At 48.3% G+C, this 24,276-nt stretch overlaps 2 protein-coding genes and 1 long non-coding RNA gene across 9 annotated transcripts in view; 2 read left to right on the top strand and 1 right to left on the bottom strand.

The window, feature by feature from the left end:
- SF1 (splicing factor 1) overlaps positions 1-12,298 on the top strand; it is a 16,862-nt gene extending 4,564 nt beyond the window's left edge. Inside the window, exons 3-13 of one of the 7 annotated variants that reach the window (XM_039366140.1) lie at positions 2,313-2,388; positions 4,935-5,087; positions 5,748-5,837; positions 6,433-6,616; positions 7,728-7,843; positions 7,939-8,046; positions 9,411-9,591; positions 9,824-10,088; positions 10,295-10,351; positions 10,441-10,602; positions 11,055-12,298. In XM_039366140.1, coding sequence (XP_039222074.1) covers positions 2,313-2,388; positions 4,935-5,087; positions 5,748-5,837; positions 6,433-6,616; positions 7,728-7,843; positions 7,939-8,046; positions 9,411-9,591; positions 9,824-10,088; positions 10,295-10,351; positions 10,441-10,602; positions 11,055-11,398 — 1,736 coding nt within the window. In that variant the 3' untranslated portion in view covers positions 11,399-12,298. Of the gene's footprint in view, positions 1-2,312; positions 2,389-4,934; positions 5,088-5,747; positions 5,838-6,432; positions 6,617-7,727; positions 7,844-7,938; positions 8,047-9,410; positions 9,592-9,823; positions 10,089-10,294; positions 10,352-10,440; positions 10,607-11,054 lie in introns of all 7 variants that reach the window. The other 6 variants (XM_039366141.1, XM_039366143.1, XM_039366146.1 and 3 more) reach the window with 6 other exon arrangements.
- Positions 12,082-24,100, bottom strand: LOC120318483. The gene is made up of 2 exons (XR_005559524.1): positions 23,982-24,100; positions 12,082-14,525 (listed from the first exon to the last, which is right to left on the bottom strand). It is a non-coding gene; the product is annotated as an uncharacterized LOC120318483 (long non-coding RNA).
- PYGM (glycogen phosphorylase, muscle associated) overlaps positions 17,392-24,276 on the top strand; it is a 29,114-nt gene continuing 22,229 nt past the window's right edge. The window contains exons 1-4 of the mRNA XM_039366138.1: positions 17,392-17,742; positions 21,262-21,363; positions 22,583-22,661; positions 24,041-24,276. Of these exons, the coding sequence (XP_039222072.1) occupies positions 17,500-17,742; positions 21,262-21,363; positions 22,583-22,661; positions 24,041-24,276 (660 nt within the window). The 5' untranslated portion in view covers positions 17,392-17,499. The remainder of the gene's footprint in view (positions 17,743-21,261; positions 21,364-22,582; positions 22,662-24,040) is intronic.

Below are 24,276 nucleotides of genomic sequence, written 5' to 3'. Positions count from 1 at the left end.
CCTTTACTGCCAGTATTTCTATTTGAGCATGAAAATAAAAGTTGATTTGGAATGACAGGATCAGTTCCAAATTATTTGCTGTGTGATTTTTATAGACACTTAACTTTCTGATTAGTAAAAAAAAAAGATACCTTCTGTATAGGTTTTGTTTTATGAAAATCAGAAACTAATGAATTTTCTCGGTATTGCATCTTTCTGTTTTGAAAGGTACTCAGCTAGCTTTGACAATAAGTGAAAGATAATGAAAGGCAAATAAAATTAACCAGTAAAGGAAAAGAATGAAAAATGTTGATAGACCATTGGTTGCTTTTGTTAATATATTCCTAAAAGGTTCCAAGTTGTTCTACTCTTGTATTCCTGGATCTCTAATCTAGGTTTGGAAATGGATCCCTTGATGCCTACTAGGCTTTCTCTCCTGCCTGATTTAACTAAAAAAAAACAGTGTGTGCAGGAAAGATTTACATACTGCAGAACACTTGCCTCAAGCATGATTTTTTACTTGGCACAATGTCCTTGGGTCCCACATAGCCCGGTTCGTCATTTAAGTGTGCTCATCTGCCCAGAAAGAAGCAAAGAGAGTTTAAAATGGCAGACCCCAACCTTCCCAGCTCCATGGGGGGGGGGGGGAATGGCTTCACATGTGTGTCCACTGCTTATGCAAATAGATCTTTGCATATTAGCCCATTGCTTTTGTGGGCTGATTCAGCCCAGACCTTTGTTTTAAAGTATTCTGGGATACTGGAAGAGTAGTGGGACTTAACCTTGCTAAGTTCCTGCCTGGTAAATGGGTACTTTCTGATTGGCTGTATCCCCCATGGTACCCATTTTATGCATACATAAAACCCAATTCAAATGTGCCCACTAGCCCAGTGACGTACTGAAAAACTCTTTGGCCTTCTAAGAGCCAGTGATGTTTTCCCAGTTTTTATCCCTCTAGGGAAAAAAAAAGATCTTAGTATGAGTGAGCATGAAATGGAAAATGTTTTCTTTTGAACTTAAAACCATTCATCATTTGCCACAAATTATTGGTAGTCCTTGACTTACAACTTTAATGGAGCCTGCCCATTACAGTTGTAAGTTGTGACCTGATCGTAAAACAGGTCACCATGTGACCCGATCCATTTTTATGACCTTTCTTGCAGCAGCTGTAAAGTGACTGCCACAGCCCAAACGGATGATTTACCGTGGGCCATTTTGGCCAAAAGTGGATTTGAGTGGATTTTTCAAGACACGGTTATCTCCCTCTTCCATATTCTTCCGCATGTGTGACAATGGGTGTACCTTTGCTTTGTGGTGCTTTAGCTTGTGGCCTCCAAATTAAATCCACGGGTAAATGCCAGTGGGGCTGACCAAAAGCCACTTTACACCAAGGAATTTAAGGGCTGTGGCTCTTGTCTTGATGCCCTTCATTAGCTGAGGTCATCTTAGTTGCCTTGCACTCTGATCAAAATGTTATATTACCGATCTAAAAAAAAACAGTAACTAAATATCTGACATTTATTAGTCCTGCCTTTAGGTATTCGGTGTCTCTGTGCAGAATTGGATAACCAGCAAATGAAAGCATGTTAAGATTTGGCATAACTGTGTATTTCAGTGTTTAGCTGATACAGGCATAAGATTAACCAATCATAAGCTCTCAGTGTTTAGCATTTATGAGTTAGGACAGGGGTCCCCAATCCCTGGTCTGTGGACTGGCCCCGGGGCATGCCAGCAACTGGGCTGTGCAAACAAGCGAAGCCCCATCTGTGGGATGCAGGCAGCATTCAAAACCACACCCCCTCTGGTCCACGGTCCCTGGTGCCCAAAAGGTTGGGGGCCACTCAGTTAGGAGAAACCTGTAATCCATAATCCCCAAAATATGATTCTGGTATGAATTGTAACTGTAATACGCATAAGACACTGAGGCTGATCTGATGTAAAAAAAAGTAAGAATTAATGATACTCTAATTCCTATGGAAATCTGTCAGCAAGTAACATCAAGTTAAGGTGGTTATTTTTCAGTGGCTTAGATGTCAGACTCAATCAAAAACTTCCTTTTTTTAAAATCTCAAATGAATGTCTTGCTTTTCTGATGAATAATTGTTTTTTTAAGACTTGCTTAGAAAAAAAAAAAAGAGCCGTTTCTGGATTCCTGATAAAACTTATTTGGATGACATGACATTGTAAGGTCTCCTCATTCTTATGTGATGTTATCAGTCATCCCTTGCAAAAATCTCCAGTTCTTCATGCTTTGATGTTGAGATTTCAGATGTTTTTTGGTAACATTGTCTTTTTTTCCATCCTTTTTTCTTTCCTAACCTGGTTTCTTCCAGTGCAACTGCAGATTGAAGACCTGACTCGTAAACTGCGCACAGGAGACCTGGGCATCCCCCCTAACCCTGAGGACAGGTTGGGAAACAGTTTTAACCAGCTGACAGTAACGCTTTTTACCTTTTTCAATAAATTTTTGGTGGCATCGTAATGTCAATTCAATGAAATTTCTCCCTAATGAAATGCCTTCAGTGATCTGGCTTGGCAGATGGTAGCCAAGATCTGACTGATAGGGACTGTGTGAAACCAGATCAGAAAGAGATCGGGTTTCCTCTTTGATGTGGGGTTTATAAATGCTTATCCTGGCCTGAGGGGCAGAGATTGCATGGTGGCCAACTCATTTTTAACATGTGCAGTGCTGGTCCTGGCAGAGTCCAGAGGTCTTTCTCGCAGGTTCACGCTGGGGAATTCTCAGCCCAGTTGCTGACTGAGAGCAGTCTGGGAACTTTCTGACCGCTGATTTTGCAGTATTTTGCAGTGGTGGCTGAAGGGTGTGTGCACTAACCAGTTTCTTTGGTAACAGCTACTACATAGCAGTGGCCAGTATCTTGCGACCTGGGGCCCAAGCACTATGTACCTACAAGTGCACAGAATTGGACACCTGTAGTCTTGTTGGGATCAAGGGTCATCCCTAAGTAAATAAATAACACGCACATGGTTTGATTTTTTTAAAAAAACAAAACATTGGCTTATAAAAATTAATTTTCGGAAGGTGCAAGCTGGGAGTTATAATTTAGCACATTACACAACTTGCAAGCCAGTTCTTGCTGTTAAAAATGGGGATATGGAAGAAAGCCTTTCTTTAAATTTAGCCCATCTGAAATGGCAATTTGGAGGTATAAATAAAAATGAGGCTGCTAAAACTTTTGGACGCCTTGCAAGAGAGTTTTAAACGCTAACTCTTGAGATACTATATTGCCTGTTACAAAGAGCCGAGGAATGCCTTTTTGGCTTGCTTTTTAAATCACAAAATGGGATTTAGACTAAACATAATAGATAAACTTCATGGTGGGGATAGAGTGATGTTCTTTTAATGTTTATAAGAATGAAATGGGGTGGTTGGTTTTAATTTAACAGGTGAATGAGAAAGTTAATACAAAACAAGGGGTTATTGTTAACTCTTTTACATATATATAAGTTTCTTGTCGAATAATGTTTCTTGGGATGAGACCCTACTGGTTAAAACACTTGATACCTTTTTCATTTATTAAAAATGAATTTGTTTTATGTACTTGCAAAAGGGCAGCTGTTATTATTGGAAATGTGAAAATATTAGGTATATAATAAGCTTGAAACTCATAAGGTTTAATCAATTTATTCATGTCTGCATGTGTCTTTTAAAATTATCTATTAAATTAGCGAATGGGTTTTTTTTTAAAACTGGCTAGCAACTGCGGATGAGGGAAAATGTTCGTGTTTTGGTTTGGTTAGGCCAATTTGGGTCCTAATAATGGAGGTGTAATTTAGACATGATCACTCCTTACCAAATCTGACACTTTTATTTCATATTCTTGTGTTGATGGTTCACTTCAGGCTGAGAAGACATGGGGATCAACTGGCTGTAATCAATCATTTAACCAGCTAGAAAGAGAGATTGTCTTAACTAAAACTCACAGGGTTTAGATTTTCATTATTTGAAGGATGTATTTTTTTTTAACATAACATGACCAACATCTCTTCCCTTCTTGCAGCTGATTCTAAATTTTTATTGCAATATGTTTTGGGGGGGAGGAGGAAAGATCCACAATCTTAACCCGAATTCTAGAGGTGTGGTTTTAAAAAAATATAAACCATAAGCCCAACTGTGGTAAAATTTAAGTTAAATTTGATTTTTAACTGCAACTTTTTCCTTTGTTAAAATCTCTGCTCTCTGGGTACCTGAACCCTATGGAGAAAGCAGGTCTGTCTCTAGTGGTTTTAAAGGCCCAGAATATGGCATGAGAAGGGTACAATTTGCTCAATTTGTACCTTAACCACTTTCTGACTCTTAAAACACAATAAAGAGCTTCATTTGGTCTTGACGCAGCAGCAGAGTGAAGGTAAAGCCAGGACAGAAGCGTTAACCCTTTCACATGATGCCAGTTGAATAGGCTTTAATCTATATTGCCAGCAAGAATTCGATAGAAGCCTAACCTGTCTTGTTACTTCCTGATGTTTTTAAAAAAAAAAAAGTCCAAAGTTAACCTGAATAATTCTTCATTGATTTATCTCCTGCGGCAGGGTCTTTTCTAATGTATGGCTCCGTGGAATAATGAAGTTGGAAAGTTTGTTCTCAGTGTGAATCAACTTTCTCCATCTTCCCTGCCCCCTCCCCTTTTTTAATAGGCACACTCATGGCAGAGCTGTTGTCATGGCTATGTCTGACCCTGTTTTCCTTCCTTCTCCCCAGTAAACCCCCCCCACCCCACCCCACCCAGATTTTTTTTCCTCCTGGCAGTGCTTTGCCACAACTGCCTTGTCCATGTCACCTTAATGGATTTGAAAATTTACACCTTCCTTTCTTTGTGGTCTCTTTAATTTTTTTTTTTCTGAGTTGCACTAGAGTTGAGGTGAGCCAGTACTTAATGAGTGGCCTTGGCTATTTAAGTCCCGTGAGAAATGACTGGGTATTGTTCCCCCTGCAGGTCTCCTTCCCCTGAACCCATTTACAATAGTGAGGGGAAGCGCTTGAACACGCGCGAGTTCCGGACGCGCAAGAAGCTCGAAGAAGAGAGGCACAATCTGATCACGGAGATGGTGGCTCTCAATCCAGACTTCAAGCCACCGGCTGATTACAAGTATGTCAGATAAGTCAGTCAGATAAGAGTCTAAAGGGCTGTTTGGGCGGCCACAATTGAGCCCAAAATATGTGTTGCTAGGTGAGACAGTTAAGTGAGTTTGGTCCCACGTTACGACTTCTTGTCGCATTTGTTCAAGCGAATAACTCCAGTTGTTAAATTAGTTGTTAAGTGAATCTGGCTTCCCCACTGACTTTGCGTGTCAGAAGGTTGCAAAAAGGGGTCACATGACCCCGGGGCATTGCAACTGGCACAAGGACATGCCAGTGGCCAAGCATCCAAATGTCATTCACGTGACAGGGGGAGGGGGGGATGCTGCAACAGTCATAAGTGTGAACGTTGGTCATAAGTTTCTTTTTTCAATGCTGTTGTAACTGAATGGCCACTAAACTAACGTGTAAGTGCGAGGACTGCCTGTATTGTTTTTATTATGTTTGAGGAGGATACGGTCAAAGCTTTAAAAGGTCACTATTTCTAGATCCCAGCCGTTTCCTGAAAAGTTGTAGCTGGCTACCTAGTTGGCTAATTTTGCCCAGTGTTTATAAAGTCAAATTCCCCTCAGCTTGTCTGCCACAAGAGACTCTTGAAGTCAGTGCAGTCTCGTTTTGTGGGGGAGGCAACAACAGTGTTATAAAAATGCTTGTTCTCTTTTCTTTCCAGACCTCCAGCAACTCGAGTGAGTGATAAGGTGATGATTCCACAGGATGAATATCCTGAAATTAACTTTGTTGGGCTTCTGATTGGACCGAGGTATGGAAATGCTCCAATGATGATTTGGGGGGGGGGGCATGGCAAAGGCAGAATAGGCAGATGCATGAGAATGGTGGGGTGGCAGTGCTTTACCTGTGTAATGGGACAAACGTGCTCTTTGATTCTAGATGAAATATGGAAACTATATTTTCCTGATAGTGTTCTTTAATCTAAGGAGAGGCTCATCTAGAACCCATTGCATCATTCCATGCTGGTGCAGTGGTTAGAATGCAGTATTGCAGGCTAATTCTGCTAACTGCCGACTGCCAGCATTTCGGCAGTTCATTTCTCCCCGGTTCAAGATTGACTCAGCCTTCCATCCTTCCGAGGTCGGTAAAACGAGGACCCAGATTGTTGAGGGAAATAGACTGACTCTGTAAACTACTTAGAGAGGGCTGTAAAGCACCGTGAAGTGGTATATAAGTCTTGTTGCCATTCCTTTGTATAGTGAAGTCCTTCAGATTTATAATTCTTGTGACAGACTTTACCTCATTTCCCAGATTTGAGGCTTTTAACAGGTGGAAACACTTTCTCTGTGAAGCAGATTGTCCAGCATTGACCGCCTGGTGTAATCTCTCAATCCCTTCATCTTCAGGGGCAACACACTGAAAAACATTGAGAAAGAGTGTAACGCCAAGATCATGATCAGGGGGAAAGGATCCGTCAAAGAAGGAAAGGTCGGACGGAAAGATGGCCAGATGTTGCCCGGGGAAGACGAGCCACTGCACGCTTTGGTCACCGCCAACACGATGGAGAATGTGAAGAAAGCTGTGGAGCAGGTAGGCTGTGTGGGCTCCTGGCCTTGGGCTGAAAAGATACGTAGCCCAGCACTCGGGAGCAAGGCAGAACTATTGCCATGTGACGTCCAAACTACCGAAACAAAATATAGTAAGCCGAAGAGAAATGGCAGCTTTGGTGGTGCGTCATTTAAAGAATGAATTGGGCCATGTACCAGTGAGAGAAAGCATACGTGGAAGAACTGGGATGAAGGATTGTTTACCAAGTCCCCCAATTTTTTTTCATGTGAGAGCGGTGGCCGTAACTCCAGGCAGCGGTCCTAAATCCCTTCATTCAGCACCATTGTAATTTTGCACAGTTGCTGAACGAACCATCATAAGTCAAGGACTACCATGTTTATTTCTAAAATGGTGACGTTACCTTGTGGCTAGAGGTTTTAAGTAACGGCTTGACATTGTGGAACTGAAGATCTCCCTGCAGTTGTATGGGATTGTACACTTCTCAGGAGGTGCAGGCCCAAAACCTGAGGCGCACTCTAGATTGGGAGAGGCTGTTCAGACAAACGTTCATACCGTTTCCAGAGAGTCCTTCAGCTAAGTACCAGGAAGGCTTGTTCATCCTGCAGGATAGTTACACAGTTAGACTGCAGGCTTTCCATGCCAGGATGCTGATGTTCCCATGCAAAGTCCATCAAAAGGAAGAATCCAAGGTTTGCCACAGAAACTAGTTAATGAGCAGTCACCGGAGTGGGCGCCAAGGATCCTCCCAATGAAACATGGTTTTCTTCCTAAGCCTGACCTGATCCAACGTCGGTCCCTCCTATGAACTTCCAGAAGGGAAAGTTGTTCTGAGGAGGGTCTCTGGTTCGACAGGAAAAAGATGGGAAAAATGGGGGCTTTGCCTGGAATGCCGTCCCCTTTCAAGTTGGGAGGGGGAACCAGCAAGAGGTTGGGTGGCATAACTCCTGGGATGAGCAAAGCCCCTGGCTGGGAATGCACGGCTAGCCGCATGCCTCCAAAGGAAGACTCTTGATGGCTGCTCGGTCCTCTTCCGGATACGTTTCCCAGCTCTGCCTGTCCCTGAGGCTGTTGAGAGGACCGGGGAGGCAGCTGGTGCTCAGGGAAGGCAGAAACAGCCTCTTGTCTCTTCCAGATCCGGAATATTCTGAAGCAGGGCATCGAGACCCCCGAGGATCAGAATGACCTGCGCAAGATGCAGCTCCGGGAGCTGGCCCGTCTGAATGGGACCTTGCGTGAAGATGACAACCGGTAGGGATTGGGACGGCCTCAGCGGGATTCTGCAGGGAAGAGCTTTTTCTCCTTCATCCCTGAGCTCTGATTTCTCTCTTCCCCTCTCCCCAAAGGATTCTACGTCCGTGGCAGAACACGGAGACTCGCAGCATCACAAACAACACAGTGTGCACCAAATGCGGAGGAGCCGGCCACATAGCATCCGACTGCAAATTTGCCCGGTAAGTCTCCGAAATACCTTCGCCATTCTCTTGGCTTCTGCTTGTGCCGAATTGCAGTGCCCGTTCTCCCACGTCATGGCCGCTAGCAATGATAGAAGGGTCTGCCCATCGTCCCCTGGGGGCTGCTCTCTTGGAGGAATCCACTCGAGACCTCTGAGATTTGGGTGGATTATCCCCTCCTAGTGTCATGGTTCCGACGGATGAAATTCTTCAAACGACTTTGAGGCATTGTTTACCTTAAAGAATTTTTATTCGAGCAGCATAGCATCCGCACGTACATTTCTTCTTGTGCAATATCCGTTATCGGACGTTGGCGATCATGTTTTTATCAGCAGCCACACGAAAAAGTGCTGCTGAGTTTTGTCCAAACCAGTCCCTTAGATTTTGAAGCCACGGTGTTCTTCTTCTGCCTGGACCTCATTTGCCTTCAGTCTTTCCCTGGAGGATTAAATGGAGTATGCTGTATTTTTCTGGGGTGTCGCATCGCATGTCCGAAATATTCTAATTTTCGTTTTTTAATTGTTTTGATGATTTCCCTTGGCTTTCCCAGGTGGCTTATCAACTCCTCATTTCTGATCTTGTCAACCCAGCTTATACGTAACAGCCGCCTGTAAATCCATATTTCAAATGCTTCTAGTCTCTTCAGGTGGCCTTGTATCAGAGACCCTCTACTCCATAGAGCAGGATAGAAAAAATATTAGGCAAAAAAAAACATAGGCAAAGCCAAAATCTGAATTCCCCTCCCCTGAGCATATAGTATCAAAGCACAATTCCCTCCTCCAATGAACAGTCATAAATCACCTTCTCCAATTATTTTGAAATGCAGGCTTCCCCTCCAGTTCTTCAACCAGGCCATTCCTTATCATCTCTTATTTAAAAAAAAAAAAAACCTTGTTACAATATTGTTAGGTCTAACTAAACTGCCATGCACATTCCTCCTCTGTCCCCCAGTATCATCTAATTCTGACTCTTAATTCTAAGAGTGAAACATAAGAAGGAAAAGGGCTCCATCTCCATATGTTGTCAAAGCACGAACATCCAATGTTAGCAGCGTTGACCTCTAGGGTGTTGGGGTCTGTCAGTCTTCCGAGGCAAATCAGACGGGAAAAAAGCCCAGTTGAGCCCTTTATTGTAAGGCTAGATGAGTAGAATCTCACAAGCCTTAAGGTACAAACTGCCCGCTGCTACTTTTAACTGCCTGATCCATTAGGGACCGTCCCGTCAACCGTCCCACTCTGACTCTTAAGCCACTGGGGGCTCCTGCCTCTCCTTTCTCATTGTAGGCAGCCTCTCTTTCCCCATGGTCATCCTCACACTTTAGTACCGTGTATGTGACGTAGTAAAGCGTCCTTTTCTCTGGACAGGCCCGGGGACCCCCAGTCGGCCCAAGACAAAGCCCGCATGGACAAGGAGTACTTGTCTCTGATGGCTGAACTGGGAGAAGCTCCGGTACCAGCTTCTGTGGGAGCCTCTTCCGGACCGTCGAACCCTCCCCTGCCCAGCGGCCCAAGACCGTCGGGGCCAGGAAACAGCCAGCCGCCTCCGGTGAGCATCCGAAATCTTCCATCGTTGGAAAAATGATGCACGTTTCCTGTCAAGGGGGGGGGGTGTTTCCATAGTGTGTGTCCCTAAAGGTGGCGCCTCTTCCCACGACGGGGGCAGTTTCGCCTTTGTACAGCTGCGGCCGCTGCTTGGACAGGACGTCCAGTTGCGTGATGGTCTCCTCGCTCTCCCGACGGTCGGTCTGAGCCTTTGGTCTGCCTCTTTCCCCTCTTAGAACCGTCTGCCCTGGATGAATTCCAGCCCTTCCGAAAACAGGCCCTTCCATAACATCCACGGGGGGAGCGGCGGCAGCAGCGGTGGGGGACCCACGGGCCCCAGCGGCCCCCACAATTTCCCTCACCCCATGTCGAGCATGGGAGGACACGGGGGCCACCCGATGCAGCACAACCCCAGTGGCCCTCCGCCTTGGATGCAGCCTCACAACCCCCCCATGAACCAGGGACCACATCCCCACGGGCCCCATGGCCCCCACCACATGGGTGAGTACAAGCCTGAAATGCCCAAGGGAGGGAGGGGGCTGGCCTCCTCGGCCTTCTGAGCCAGGGCAGGGCCATTTTCTTGGTTTCTTTGAGGGGGGGAGGTCCCTCGGTTCAAAGCGCCCAATGTTGGTTGGTCCCTGGGTCTGGGAGGTGGGGGGTGCTTCCTTCCCGCTGTGGCTAAGGCTGCGGTCTTTCCTTCCCTTAAGATCAGTACCTGGGCAATGCGCCAGTGGGCTCTGGGGCCTATCGCCTCCAAGGAAAAGGTGAGTTGCGACTTGTTTTGGGGGGGGGGCAAGGGAAGTTGCCGGTGAGGTGAGCCCGGGGGCTTTCAATGGGCTTTCTGGCCCTGCAGGTATGATGCTGCCTCCGATGGGTATGATGCCCCCTCCGCCCCCTCCGCCCAGTGGTCAGCCTCCCCCGCCTCCCTCTGGTCCTCTCCCCCCATGGCAGCAGCAGCAGCAGCAGCCGCCACCCCCGCCTCCCAGCAGCAGTACTCCCTTGCCATGGCAGCAAAGTGAGTAAGAGCACTTCTTTTAATTTTGCTCCTCAGTCTCCCTCCGTGGGGCGAGATGACAGCAAGCTTGGCGTCCCGGCCTGCCTCTTGGGGGGGGAGGGGGAGCCCTTCTTGGGAGGACCCTCCTTGCCCCCTCCCCTTAATTAGCCTCCTCGTAGGATCTCTGGGGTGGCCTTCCCAGAGCCAAGGCAGGGCGAGTCTGGCACTCAGGCTATGCGCCCGGGGGTGGGGGGTGGGATTAGGCCCCCTGTCCTATCCGGCTAAAAGGTCCACAGTCCTTGGAAGGGTTGGAAAAAAAAACCTTTCCAGGCTTCTCCAGCGGATGACCCTTCCCGTCGAAAGGCCTCTCCTTCCGCTGCGGGAAGGGGTCAGCCATTTCCCTCCCTAAGCGGGACGTGGGAGCCCCCCCCCCCCCGGGACCGGGGCTGACCTGGGCCTGTTTTCGATTCTAGATACGACGACCACCACCACCACGAGCGCTGGCACCGGGGGCATCCCTCCATGGCAGCAGCAGCAGGGGGGGGCGGGGGCAGCAACTTCTACGGGGGGCCCTCCGATGCAAGGCAGCCCCTCCATGGTGCCTTTGCCTCCCGGGGTCCAGCCTCCACTGCCCCCCGGGGCCCCGCCTCCTCCCCCGCCGCCCCCGCCTGGCTCCGCGGGCATGATGTACGCGCCTCCCCCTCCTCCGCCTCCCATGGACCCTTCTAATTTTGTCACCATGATGGGGGTGGGGGTACCGGCCTTGCCGCCCTTCGGCATGCCCCCTGCTCCCCCACCACCCCCTCCCCAGAACTGAAGAATCGTTTTTCTATTGCCGTTATATATTTTTTTTTTCACTCTCTCTCTCTCTCTCAACAATACGGAGCCAGGAATTGGACTTTTTGGGGGCTGGGGGGCAGGGATCTGGCGTGAAACTCAAAGCAGGAAAGTTGTACTCTTGTAATCTGGTCTTCGGAGAGGTGTGTGACTCAGATCTCCCCCTTGGCTCTTTCAGTAGCCCGCTTTTCTGAACCGGACACTCCTGCTCTCTCCTTTCCCCTCCAAGGGAGACCAAGAAACTCGGAGGAGGAAAACTCCTGGCTGAATGGGTCAGGCCCAGGCAGAGAGGCAGCAAGGGCCGGAAGCGGTGGCTTACTTAGGGTTGTTTGGGAGGAAGGACAGCGTTAACGAGCCCCTTTCCATTTCTTCTTGCCAAATAGATTGATATTATTATTTTTTTTTAGCCACCTCTTTTAAGTTCTCTGCAATCATTTCAACCCCTCTGCCGAGGATAAGCTGAAGCAGTCCACGGATCTCTGGGGAGGCCACAGGCACCAAATGGAGCTGGGCTGCCCAGGGGTGTTTCCCCCCACGCCTGCCTGCCTCCCCAGGGGAGCCTTTCAAGGCCTCCTTCACTCCATGCGGATTGAAGAGGACAGAGGGGGCATCTCTGCCTCTTCCCAGAGTCCCATCAGCCTGGAAACTTTTCCTTATCCTTCCTTTTTTTTTTTTTTAACACAGCAGGGTTTTGTGGCTGGGGTGACCCGCCCCTCCCTCGATTGAATGGCTTCTGTTGATGTGTGTATGTGGACGGTCCTGTCTCCTGTAACCATTTTCTTAAAATTGCTTTTTTTTCTGGCCGCCCCCCCCCTTTGGTGTAAGAATGAAAACCGACGTAGAAAAGAGGAGGTTCCAATTAAATGCCGCTTTTAAAATAGCCCCGTTGCATTCTCCCTTTCATTTAGAAGGGGAACGGCTTTAGCTGCTGCCGGTCGCAGGTCGCAGATTGGAGGCCGTGGTCCTCGGCGCCCAGCCCCATGGGTCCTCTGGAGGCAGGGGAGGAGAAGAGGGTTTTTCTCCCGTTTCTCGGGCAATTTGCTAGCAACGTGTCTGTCATGGGGAGGACGGTTCTGGTGAAAAGTCACAGGAATTGTCCTGCTAGAACACCAGTCTCCCTAACTTTTTTTTTTTCTTTCTGGCAGCTGCCATGAGGTTTTAAAGCCAGTTTCCTTTTAAAAATTAAATTGATCTTCTCAGGTGTTAGGGCCATTTACGAATAGGGATTTCTCAGCATTGAAACAATCCCCTTGAACCTTCCTCCTTGGCGAGAAGCTTGCCGGGAACCGGAGCGGATAAATCTGTGCTGTGAGAGTCGGCAATAAGGGCCGAGTCACCATCCAAGTCAGAAAAAGTCAGAGCGCCGGTCAGCAGGAACGGTTGCAGTGGTTGGCTTGGCGGGCCATAAGCCGTAGTTTATAAGTCCCTGTCCGCTCGTTCGATACAGTTAAGCGAACCTGGCCGTGACGGGCTTTAGTGTGCCGTGCAAACAGCCATTGCCCCCCTGCGGCTGCTGTTTTGGAGAAAGCGGAACACGGCTTCCACAATTGGAACAAATTCACTTCTGTGTTCTGCTAACGATTTCAGGAAAGCCCCTTTGTGGATGACTTTATCCGCCACCTGAATACAAAAACGCCCTTTGGCGAAGAACAGGCTGTTCCGAGCCTCCAAGAGTTTGCAGTTGTCTCTGCCCAGAAGTGGCATTCAAAGCCCAATGGGTTTATTGGGGGGGGGGAACTCTTAGTTCAAAGTGGCTTTATTTGGGGGGGGCTCTTAATTCAAAGTGGCTGAAGTCTAGTGTTCTGCGCCTGGGTTCCAGGTCCACAGATGGGAGACGATGGACTCTTACTGCCTCCTATCCCAGGGACTTGGCTGTCCTTCTCCACCCCTGCCAAAAACATAAGAGTGTGAAGCGAGACTGGAGAATTTCAACCGGGCAGCAAAAGGAAGGGAAGTTTTGGTGTGTTTCTCCCATCACAAGCCAGCCTGGGGGATGTTTGAACAGCCTCCAGAAATGAGTAGCAACCAACCAACCAAGAGGCAGGTTTAAAATAATGAGCTTGTGGGGGGGGGGAATAGGGGTCCTTCCTCCAGTGCCGTCTTCAAGAGGCCTCAGTTATTTTTGAGGTCTGCTTCCATCAAGCAAAGGATGATGGAGTTGTACTTCAGAATCCTGCCTTGGTCCGCGCCAACTGTGTCTCGGCCTCTCTGGCTTTAAAACGCGAGGACTTCAATTCCCAGAATTCCCCAGCCAGCATTCAATTCTGGGAACTTGAAGTCCACACATTTAAAAAAAAAAAAAGTTGCCAGGGTTGAGAAACGCTAGGTAGAGAGGGAAATAACCATAACAGAGCTTGCTGGCTTTGTTCTATTTTGAGCCAGAACGCAATGAATTTTAATTAGGGAACAAGCCACGATAGGCGGCTTGACCCTGAACACAAAGCCACAGGCCGTTGAGTGAAATGGACAAGCCCCATTTTTTTTTTTTTAATCTTTATTGAAAGGAACTGAAAAGGAGCATCTCCAAACAAGTTGCTGCCAGGAGAAAATAAACAGGTGAATTCATCTTCCATTTGCAGGCAGAATGAGCCCAAGTTCCTTCCAAGCCAACTAACCGTAGAAACGGTGCTCGTACTTTAAAACTGTTTGCCGAAATTTTGTCCCACTCTCCAGGCCGGCAGGAGCAGCTCTGCCATCCTTGGAGAATCCTGCATAGCTTTCCAGCCGATCGGATTTCAACTCGTTTCATATTTGACCTTTAGCTAGCAGGCTGGAGAAAGCTGCCTTTGCACCTTGTCTTGGTCTTAACAAGTTTTGGGTGTCTGAAAAAGGGTTCAAGGTCCCATCTGCCATTCCCGGGCAGGGTGGGCGTCTTGAGCTGCTCCAAGAAATCCACCCTGCGTCTTCTCAGCCACCAGATCCTTCATCTCGAGTTCCAATATTTATCATTTGGGAATTGAATTCAGGCTATTGAAGTTCATGGCTCTGATGCCGCCACTCCAGTGTTTTCTGAAGCCTGGTGACTTCTCAATGCTGCACTAGGCATGGCTGATTTTGCACGATTGATCCGATTGGAGTGAAATCTCAGATCCTCCCCTTGCTGGATCCTAAAGCCATTTAGGGAATCCTGCTTAGATCCCAGGTAGTTTGTGAATAGAGTAATGCTCAGAGGAGAGACAGCTATGACATCAAAGCAATCAACTTGATTCTGGGTATCAAAGCAGCCTTTCTAACAGACTGTTTTAAGTTGACCACCTGTTGAAAACCATGAGGACTGGAAGCTTTTAGGAGAAAGTCTTTTAAGTCAAGGACTGAAACCTGATGAACTTTATAGGTTGTAAAAAAGACAAGATGCCTACATATCAAAAGCTAACCATAGGTGTCCTTGACTTGATACCTTCTAGGTCCCATGATTTCTACTCAAAACAGTAGCCAGACCAGCTAGGAATTCTGGGAATAGTAGTCTTAACTACCTGGGGGGGGAGGACATGGTTCCAACCATCATAAATAAATGCCAGTTGTCAAGCACCCACATGTTTATTATATAATTATAGGGATGCTGTGATGGCCATAAGTTTGTAAGTGATTGTAAGTCAAGGACTATGCAACGTGAAATATTTGGGGGCATAAGTTAAAATCTGGTGACTCTGGATATGTCCGCCTCAGGTACGTTTACATGGATATGAAGAACAACATTCAAATGCAAAGAAAATGTCAGGGGAATGGGAACTTTTATCACAAAAGATCTTAGCTATCCAAAGTTGCCGAGTTCTGTCTTAAATTGTTTTTCCATTATTGGTGCAAAGAGGAACAGAATTTAGCTGTCAAAGACATTGAGCTCTTTGTCTTCCTCCCTTGGAAATTTTCCTCCGTTGCCTTGGGATCGGAGCTGGATTGAGCCTAAATTGTTTTGCACTCGGTCCCTTCAAAGCCACCGGCCAACTTGGTTGGAAGCTCAGCTTTTTCCTCGCGGATCTGCCCAGAATTGCTCTTACCTTCAGAGCTGGGGGGTGGGAGCATTTGCAAAAGGAAAAATGCATTCTCCAGAAAACGTTTGTGCAACACACCCCAGAAGAATGGAAAACCCAGCGGTGCACACCTTTGGAAGAGAATGTGATGGTCTACAATGAGGACTGTCCTCCCTTCCAGTAGAAAGTGGGCAAAGCTGGCTTGGTCATTGCCTCCACTTGCATGCTCACGGATCTCTCTGCTTCGGACACGTGATATCCTGAACGCTTGAAACCCCTTTGCAAATCACATTCCTAGCCGGGAAACTCTCAGAGGTTTTGTTTTATTATGTTACGATATTTTATTCTTTTATATTTATTATATTTATCATATTTTATTTATTTGTATCTCGCCTTCAGTATTTTCGCAAACAGCTGAGGGCTGCAAAAATACCCCACACCTCTTCCTTTTATTTTCCCAACAACAACCCTGCGAGGTGGGTTGGACCGAGAGAGGGAGGGACTGGCTCAAAGTCACCCAGCCAGCTTTCCTAGCAGAACCCGAACTCATGGCTTCTTGCTTTCTAGCTTGCTTGCCTTAACCACGAGATCAAACTGGCTCTCTTTCAAGAGGTTTTTGGGCAGCTCAACATCCATTGCTCAGTTGGAAGCCTGTTTGGGGGGGGGGGCTCCTTCACCTAAAGGCCAGGTATGAGAGGACTACATCTCCCAGCCTGCCTTGGGGCAGCTTTAACCGACACTGGGCTAAATGGTCCAGGCTGCGGCCAGCTGAGCCCTGTGACCTTTCTCTGAAAGTCACTATATATATATAGGAATGCCGGTGAGTGACAGGCACTGTGTGTGTGTGTTGTGTATCTGTGTCCTGGTTCTATTGCCAGGAGTTTAGGCTGGAGGAATCCTGGCAGCTGCCCCTTTCCAGGGTGACCCAGTGCCAAAACGCCACTTCTCCATCACCAAGGAGCCCACCCATAACAAGATGTACAGTTGCCAGCAGAGGCCACCACCTGAAAGGGCTTTTACAGTAGATGGGGTGACCAAGGCACGATCATGCCAATGGGGGGGGGTTATGGGCGTTGTAGTTCTGCAGCATCCAGAAGAGCTGCAAATTGCCCCACTTTGACTAAAATGAGACCTGCAGAAAAGGAGATAAAGCCACAGATTTGAAGCCCCATTTGAAGCCAAGCCTTTACAGTACAGCACTGGGAGCCATGAGGACTGGATGCGTGTTCTCTTGGAGGGCTAGAAGCTGTGTGCCCCTTGGTGGCAACCCCTCAAACATAGCAGGGTTCCAGTATTTGAGGGGCTGCCCCAAAGAAGAGGGAGTCAAGCTATTCTCCAAAGCGCCTGAAGGCAGGACAAGAAACAATGGGTGAAAACTGATCAAGGAGAGAAGCAACCTAGAACTGAGGAGAAACTTCCTAACAGTGAGGACAACGAACCAGTGGAACAGCTTGCCACCAGAGGTTGTGGGTGCTCCATCACTGGAGGCTTTTAAGAGACTAGACAACCATTTGTCTGAAATGGTATAGACTAAGTCTGCTGCTTGAGCAGGGGGGTAGACTAGAAAACCTCCAAAGGTTTTCCAATCCTTAGATTGTGTTCCAAGCAATGTTTCTCCACTTGTAGGCACTCCATCACGGAAGTTTTTAAGAAGAGACCGGACAGCCATTTGTCCGGAATGGTGTGGGCTGGGGGTCTCCTGCTTGAGCAGGGGGTTGGACTAGATGACCTCCAAGGTCCATTCCAACTCGGCGATTCTGTTTTGTTTCTCCCGGGAGCGATAGAGGACTCTTATGGATGGATAGAAAGAAACTTGCTCGCCGGACGGCTTTCTAACAGTCTCTTTCCCCCCCCCAAAAAAAACCCAACGGGGGCCACCCCGAATCAGCCCCGCCACTTTTGAATGCGCTGGGCCCTTAGAACCCGGGCGGGCGGGGCTTTCGGGACCCGGCCCCGCCCCTTCATGAATAATGTATCGCCCGGGGGTTTAAAAGGCCGGAGGGGCGGGGCTTGGGGCGCATTTGCCGGCGCCCAGGAGAAGCGCGCCGCTGCTCCTCCGTCCGTCCGTCCCGTCCCGTCCAGCCCGGCCCCGCCGCCCTCCGCACCCGCCGCGATGTCGCTGCCCCTGTCGGACTACGAGAAGAGGAAGCAGATCAGCGTGCGCGGCTTGGCCGGCGTGGAGAGCGTGGCCGACCTGAAGAAGAACTTCAACCGGCACCTCCACTTCACGCTGGTCAAGGATCGCAACGTGTCCACGCCGCGCGACTACTACTACGCCCTCGCCCACACCGTCCGCGACCACCTGGTCGGACGCTGGATCCGCACCCAGCAGCACTACTACGAGAAGGACCCCAAGGTGGGCCTCCCCCCCTCCCCTCCTGCCTACCTCGCGGGGCGGTTGTGCGCGCCGGCTGTGCCACTGCGTGGATCGCTCGCTCGGGGACTGGGACTACAGCGCCTGTGGTGCCCAGCCGGCTCGGGAAAGGGAAAAGGGCGTGAGAATCTGAGCTTGCTTGCCCGCCTGGTGTCCTGCTTCCCCAGGACCATCATCCCCTTCTGGTGCAGACTGAGCTAGGACCTAGGACCCTCCTTGAGTTGGGGTTCAACCCCCCCCCGCCCTTCCTTGCTGGCTTCCTAAAGTAGCCCTTTTGCACCCCGCGGCTTGAACCCCCAGCTCTTATCATCTCTAGGCGTCTGGCTGAGATGATGGGCTCTGTAGTCCTTCGCCTCCAGAGGACAACAGCAAGGCTGCCGTTGTCTGCATCTGATTTCCCCCCCCCCCCGCCAGTTATGGGCAGGCAGGACTCCAAGGGGCTGAGGGGAGGGGGAGGCGGTGGGGGGGGAGAGAGCTGCAGAGGGGCCTATTAATAGCTCTATAGCATCGCACAGGATGATGGGAAACCACAGCCCCAGTTTGGGATGAGGGACTGACAGGGGAAGAGCCACCCATGTCTCTGCCCCCTCCCTCCCTCCCACCAGCAAAGAACTCTTTGCACCCTCGTGTGCAAAGCAGGACCACCTCGGGCAAAGCACGGCCACCTTGCATGCAAAGCAGAAAGCCGCCTCCCAAATGTGGGAGTCCTTCCTGCTTTTCCCTCCCCGGTCCTGCCACCCCAAAAAGGTCCTCGCAAGAGGGGCGCTCGCCCTGCGAGGGAGGTCCTCTCTCCCCCCCCCCCCGTGCAACAGCGCCTTGACTCTTTAAATTTAGCCGGCCTGACATTTGGCTTGGCGTGAACTTTTGCTATTTGAATCCCGCAATGCTTGTGTCAGCAGGAGCCTTGCAAGAGATACTGGACACCACTTGTAAACTTATGGAGGGCTGAGTTAGCTCAGCTGGCCGGGAAAAGGTCAGGAAAAGAGCTGCAGGCTCTGGGGGGGGATGGTCCCCTTGCACAGCTTGGGGGGGGGTGTCTTGCAGCAGACAAATCTCTCTTTCCGGGGGGTGGGCATTATGGCTGTATTTGCCCAGTTCCTAGGGTCGAGTGTGTATTGCACGATGCATTCAGTCCTAAACGCAAATGGGTTGCCTTCACACGACCCATAAACTCAGGTTCTGCAGATGCAGCCACGGAACTTTTGCCCGACTGAGTTAAATACAGGTAGCCCTCAACTTGCCAGTTTGTTTAGTGACCGTTCAAAATTACAACGGCATTGAAAAAAGGACTGTTTTTCGCACGGATCATTGCCAGCATTGCCAATTGATCAAAATTCGGACGCTTGGCAACTGACTCATATTTATGACGGACACAGGGTCCGGGGGGGGGAGGGCGACTCACGCGATCCCTTTTTGCCATCATCTGACAAGCAAAGTCAACGGGGAAGCGAGGTTCGCTTAATAACCGGGTTACTAACTTAACTGCAGTGATTCACTTTAACAACTCTGGCAAGAAAAATCGTAAAATGGGGCAAAAACATACTTAGCAACAGAAATGTTGGCCTCAATTGTGATCGTAAGTCGAGGACTACCTGTATGCCGCGTGAACAGGGCCAAGTAACTAGTTCTTTGCAAAAATACCCAAAGCTACACGTCCAATACATTCATCTGAAACCCGGGTACACGTAGTCCTCGCCTTGCAACCAGAACTGGAACCAGAACTTCTGTTGCTAAGCGAGGCAGTCATTAAATGAGTGGCAGACAATTTTACCTTTTTTTCTCAGGCTTTAATGGTCATTAAGTGAATCCATTCCTGCAACCAGTGAAATAAAAACCAGTGGGATGGCTGGGGGATTCTGGGAGCTGAAATCCACAAGTCTTAAAAGTTGCTAAGTTGGGAAAGTCCTGGAATAAACCATCATCACAATGAGCGAGAGTGTAATAAAATCTTGCGGTATAGAAACCTTTTCTATCCTGCTAAATTATTGAGGGAGGTAGCTCTGTTCTCCTTCGTTGCTTTCTGGGACTTTCTCTCCAGAGGAGTGTTTTTTTTTTCTTCTCCAAGTTTTTTTTTTTTAGGCTTTTGCAAAATTCAGGGCTTTCTCATCCAGGTCAATGCATTCCCCTTTGATATAAACCACGATGGTGTGAGTCCACGGATTGCGTGCAAAGAGAGGTGCGGTTTACTTAACCGGCGTGATGGACAATGTAGCATCCGTTGGCCTTGTGAAAGGAGGTCCTTTTGGAGACCTTGAAAGCCGGAGGGCAGGCTGGGTGGATGGACGGGCCTTCTGCTAAAATTTTAAGCCAGACGGTGCCAAGTTTTCAGCTCTGGACAACTTCTCTCCTCGGGGTTTGCCACTTGGCGGTGATAACAGCGCTGGAAATGCAGCCCTTTAATTATCGCCCACTTTGCGTGCAAAGATCAGCTTCAGATAAAAGGATGGAGGACTCAAACTCAGTTCCGAGTGGCCTGGGTTTGCAGTTTCACATTAGTCCAGACGTAAATGGGATCATGTGTGTTCCTATGTGTTTGGAAAATACAGCTTGTTTTCTTAGTATGTCTGTGGAGCGTCTCAATCATCCAGTCATGCTTGTCCCAAAGGTGCTTTTTTTTTTTTTTTCCAAAAGGCAACTGGATTTCCTTGAGTTTCTTTCTTTGAAGACATTTCACTTCTCATTCAAGAAGCTTCTTCAGCTCTAACTGGTGGAGGATTTTATCCTCCCATTCTCCACCAGTCAGTTAGAACTGGAGAAGCTTCTTGAGTGAGAAGCAAAACATTTTTTTTAAAAAAACCACCCAGGTTGCTTTTTGGAAAAAAGCACCTGGGTGATTTTCTTAATAGGTGGTGAGAATTTTTCTACTGTGTTGAAGCCAAATAGGGCTTCTGATTTGGACACCATTTGATGTAGGAATGCACCATTGCATCCTCTTGTGACTCCCCCAGCCCACAAAAGCTGCATGCACACAATACAGGTACTGTCCTTGACTTATGGCCATCCATTTAATGTGGGTCCTTGCCCTTACGACCCTTGCAGCGTCCCTACAGTCAAAACTTTGGGCAGTTGGCAACCAAGCATATATTTACAACTGCCATATCCCGGGGTTCATTTGCTGTCTTCCCAGACACTTCCGACAAGCAAAGTCAAAACGGGGGAGGAAGCCAGATCACTTAATGACCACGTGGTTCATTTAACGACCAGGGCGATTTGCAGAAAAAAAAGCTAAAATTAATGACGGCCTTGCTTAGCAACAGAAGTTTTGGTTCGAATTAATGGCTGTAAGGCGAGGACTACACGTACCCAGGTTTCAGATGAATGTGTTGGATGTGTAGTTTGGGGTGTTTTTTTTTTTCAAATTGCAAACTGCCACTTCTTTTTTTTTTTTTTTAAATAAATCTCAGATTTGCAAATCCATCTCCAGTGACAGTCAAACGGCTTTCTTCTTTGGGGAGAGGCTTTTTACTAACCCCCTCCCCTCTTTCCACCCCTTTCTTCTAGCGCATCTATTATCTTTCCTTGGAGTTTTACATGGGACGGACACTGCAAAACACCATGGTGAACCTGGGCTTGCAAAATGCCTGCGACGAAGCCATTTACCAGGTTTGGGAGCTGCTCTTGAACGGATTGGAGGGGGAGGGAGGAAACTGGGGAGGGGGCAGATTTAGGGAAAGAAGGGATCGCAGAGTGAAAAGGTTTGTACTGTTGGCTCCCCCCCCCGTATTTTGCATGAAGGGGAATGGTATGGTTTGGTCTAGTGCACAGGTCGGCAACCTGCGGCTCCGGAGCCTCATGTGGCTCTTTGAGCCTTTCCCTGCGGCTCCCAGCCTCCTCTGCCATTTGCAGACAGAGACAGAGAGAGGCACTTGCCTTCCCTTCTCTCTCTCTCTCTCTCTCTCTCTCTCTCTCTGTGTGTGTGTGTGTGTGTGTGTGTGTGTGTGTGTGTGTGTTTGTGTGTAAAAAAGAGTGGACTCACAGTGTTCTCCCACGAGCTGAAAAGCTTATTGGGTGGGGCTCCTCCCTTTGCTGCATCTCTGCAGGAAGCAGGAAGGGCAGGAGAGAGCTAGCTAGCCCAGCTACGCTGGCTCAGGAATTTTGGGAGTTGAAGTCCGTGAGTCATAAAAGAGCCGAGGTTGCCTACCCCTGAGCTAGCCCAATAAGAATGTGTGTCAGCTGGTTGGAGAACAACTCGAAGCCAGCTTGCCAGGTGAGCAGACATGGGAGAGAGGGGGAGAGAGAGGGAGAGAAAGAGAGAGAGAGAGGGAGAGGGGAGAGAGAGAGAGAGAGACAGAGAGACCCTTTTGAAATCTAAAATGAAGATAACACTGCATATATCCTTTTTTACCTTTATGATATAGTGGTTAAAGCACCAGGATAGAAAGTGGGAGAGGGTGACTTCTAGTCCCGCCTTAAGCATGAAAGCCAGCTGGGCGACTCTGGTCCAATCACCAGGAGACTGTGAGTTCTAGTCCCGCCTTAAGCATGAAAGCCAGCTGGGTGACTTTAGGCCAATCACCAGGAGACGGTGAGTTCTAGTCCCGCCTTAAGCATGAAAGCCGTCTGGGTGACTCTGGGCCAATCACCAGGAGACGGTGAATTCTAGTTCCACTTTACGTACGAAAGCCAACTGGATAACTTTGAACCAATCACTCTCGCAAGGTTGTTACGGTGGGAAAAATAGGAGGAAGGAATATTATTTATGTTGAGCATTTTGAGTTATTTGTAAAAATAATAAAGGAGGAATACAAACAAAGTATCGAAACCACCACTAAATAAATAAATATTTTGGGGTCCCCAAACTGAAATTATTCTCCCTCTGCAGCTGGGCTTGGATATGGAGGAGCTGCAGGAGATTGAAGAGGACGCCGGCCTGGGCAACGGAGGGCTCGGGCGACTGGCAGGTTGGCATCATCAGCGACGGGCAGATCGCAACCCAGCAGCGCTCTCACTTGGCGGGCCAAAGTTCCTGCTGCAAAGATCTTGTATGATTTTGCCTTTGGCAGCAAAGAACTTTGGTAGCCCTATTTACAACTAAACCGTTTTATTCAGGGGCAACATTTTCATGAGCTGATCAAGCGACGAGTTGCTAAAAACTTCGGCCTTTGAATAAAATTGAGTAATTTGTAAAAATAATAACGGTGGGATACAAATAAATAAAAACAGTTGGTTCGTTGGAAAAAGATGTTCCCAGTTTCCCCTAATTTTAAAATCCTTCCTGTCGGGAAGGGTTTTACAGAGAAGGGCACCTCTGCTTGAAAAAAAACCTTACAGTAATTAGAGTGGGACCTCCAAAGGTCATCTAATCCACCCCCTGAATTGCATAGAGGTGACCATCTAGAGTGGCTGTTTCCCACATCCCACTTAGCCCACTTAGGGAGATTGATCTATAATGTATTCATGGTCCTGAGCTTTGTCAGGTTGTTTTTGTACACTAGACTATTGTGCAAATTCAGCCTGGGTGTGTTGCACAAACCCATCCTGACGAGAACTAACAAGAGAGAGTTCTTAAAAATAAAATGCCATCTCATTTGGGTTGAATGCAGCTCCTGAAATGGTCTCACAGACCCTCCATGGTGTTTGTTTGCCATTAATATGGAAAAGATTAACCCTGTCTGCTTTCAAAGATTTCCTGTTGGTCTCCTTTCCAAGTTTAATCCAGCTCCGTATTTTAAGGCCATTTCAGAGTAACCACCAGCTCATACAGATTTGGGGGGACCCTCGTGTCTCCAGTGTGCCACCCCAAAAGATCACTTAGCCAATGATCTCTACAACGCCTTCGTTTCACGAGACAGACTGGGCCTGGTTTGCACAATCGGCGAAACCCCATCGTGGCTTGTTTCTATCTTTTGTGCAATTGAACAAACCATAGTTTTAGATGTTGAGTGAAACCAAACTGCCATGTCTTACTTCAAACTCACTTTAAAGCAGGGGTGTCCAATCTTGGCAACTTGAAAACCTGTGGGCTTCAAATTCCAGAATTCCCCAGCCAGTCATGCTTTAAGCCAGGGGTCTTCAAACTTGGCCCTTTTATGACTTCAGCAGGGCTGGCTGAGGAATTCTGGGAGTTGAAGTCCACAAATCATAACAAGGCCAGGTTTGAAGACTCCTGCCCTAAACGCTGCTGAAGATGTTACCTAGCCTGGTAACCAAACGTTCGGAAACCGACTCACAAGCTGGGAGAACAAACCTCCATCCTTGTCAAAGTTTAAAATGTACCTTACCTTGGATCCTGGTCTTCTTTCAATTCTGGTTTTGTGAGTTTCCCCATCGCCTCTCCCAGCTTGCTTCCTGGATTCCATGGCGACTCTCGGCTTGGCTGCTTATGGCTACGGCATTCGCTACGAGTTCGGCATCTTCAACCAGAAGGTCTTGGGGGGCTGGCAGGTGGAGGAAGCTGACGACTGGCTGCGTTATGGGAATCCCTGGGAGAAGGCCCGTCCGGAATACATGATCCCCGTCCACTTCTACGGACACGTGCAACACGGGGAGGGAGAAGTGAAGTGGGTCGACACGCAG

The sequence above is a fragment of the Crotalus tigris genome, unplaced genomic scaffold (assembly GCF_016545835.1).
Source record: "Crotalus tigris isolate CLP2741 ecotype Arizona unplaced genomic scaffold, ASM1654583v1 scf7180000020245.1906669, whole genome shotgun sequence".
In the NCBI taxonomy this organism is placed as follows: Eukaryota; Metazoa; Chordata; class Lepidosauria; order Squamata; family Viperidae; genus Crotalus; species Crotalus tigris.
Note: the sequence above shows the minus strand (reverse complement) of the source record. Positions and strands in the feature narration are given on the sequence as shown.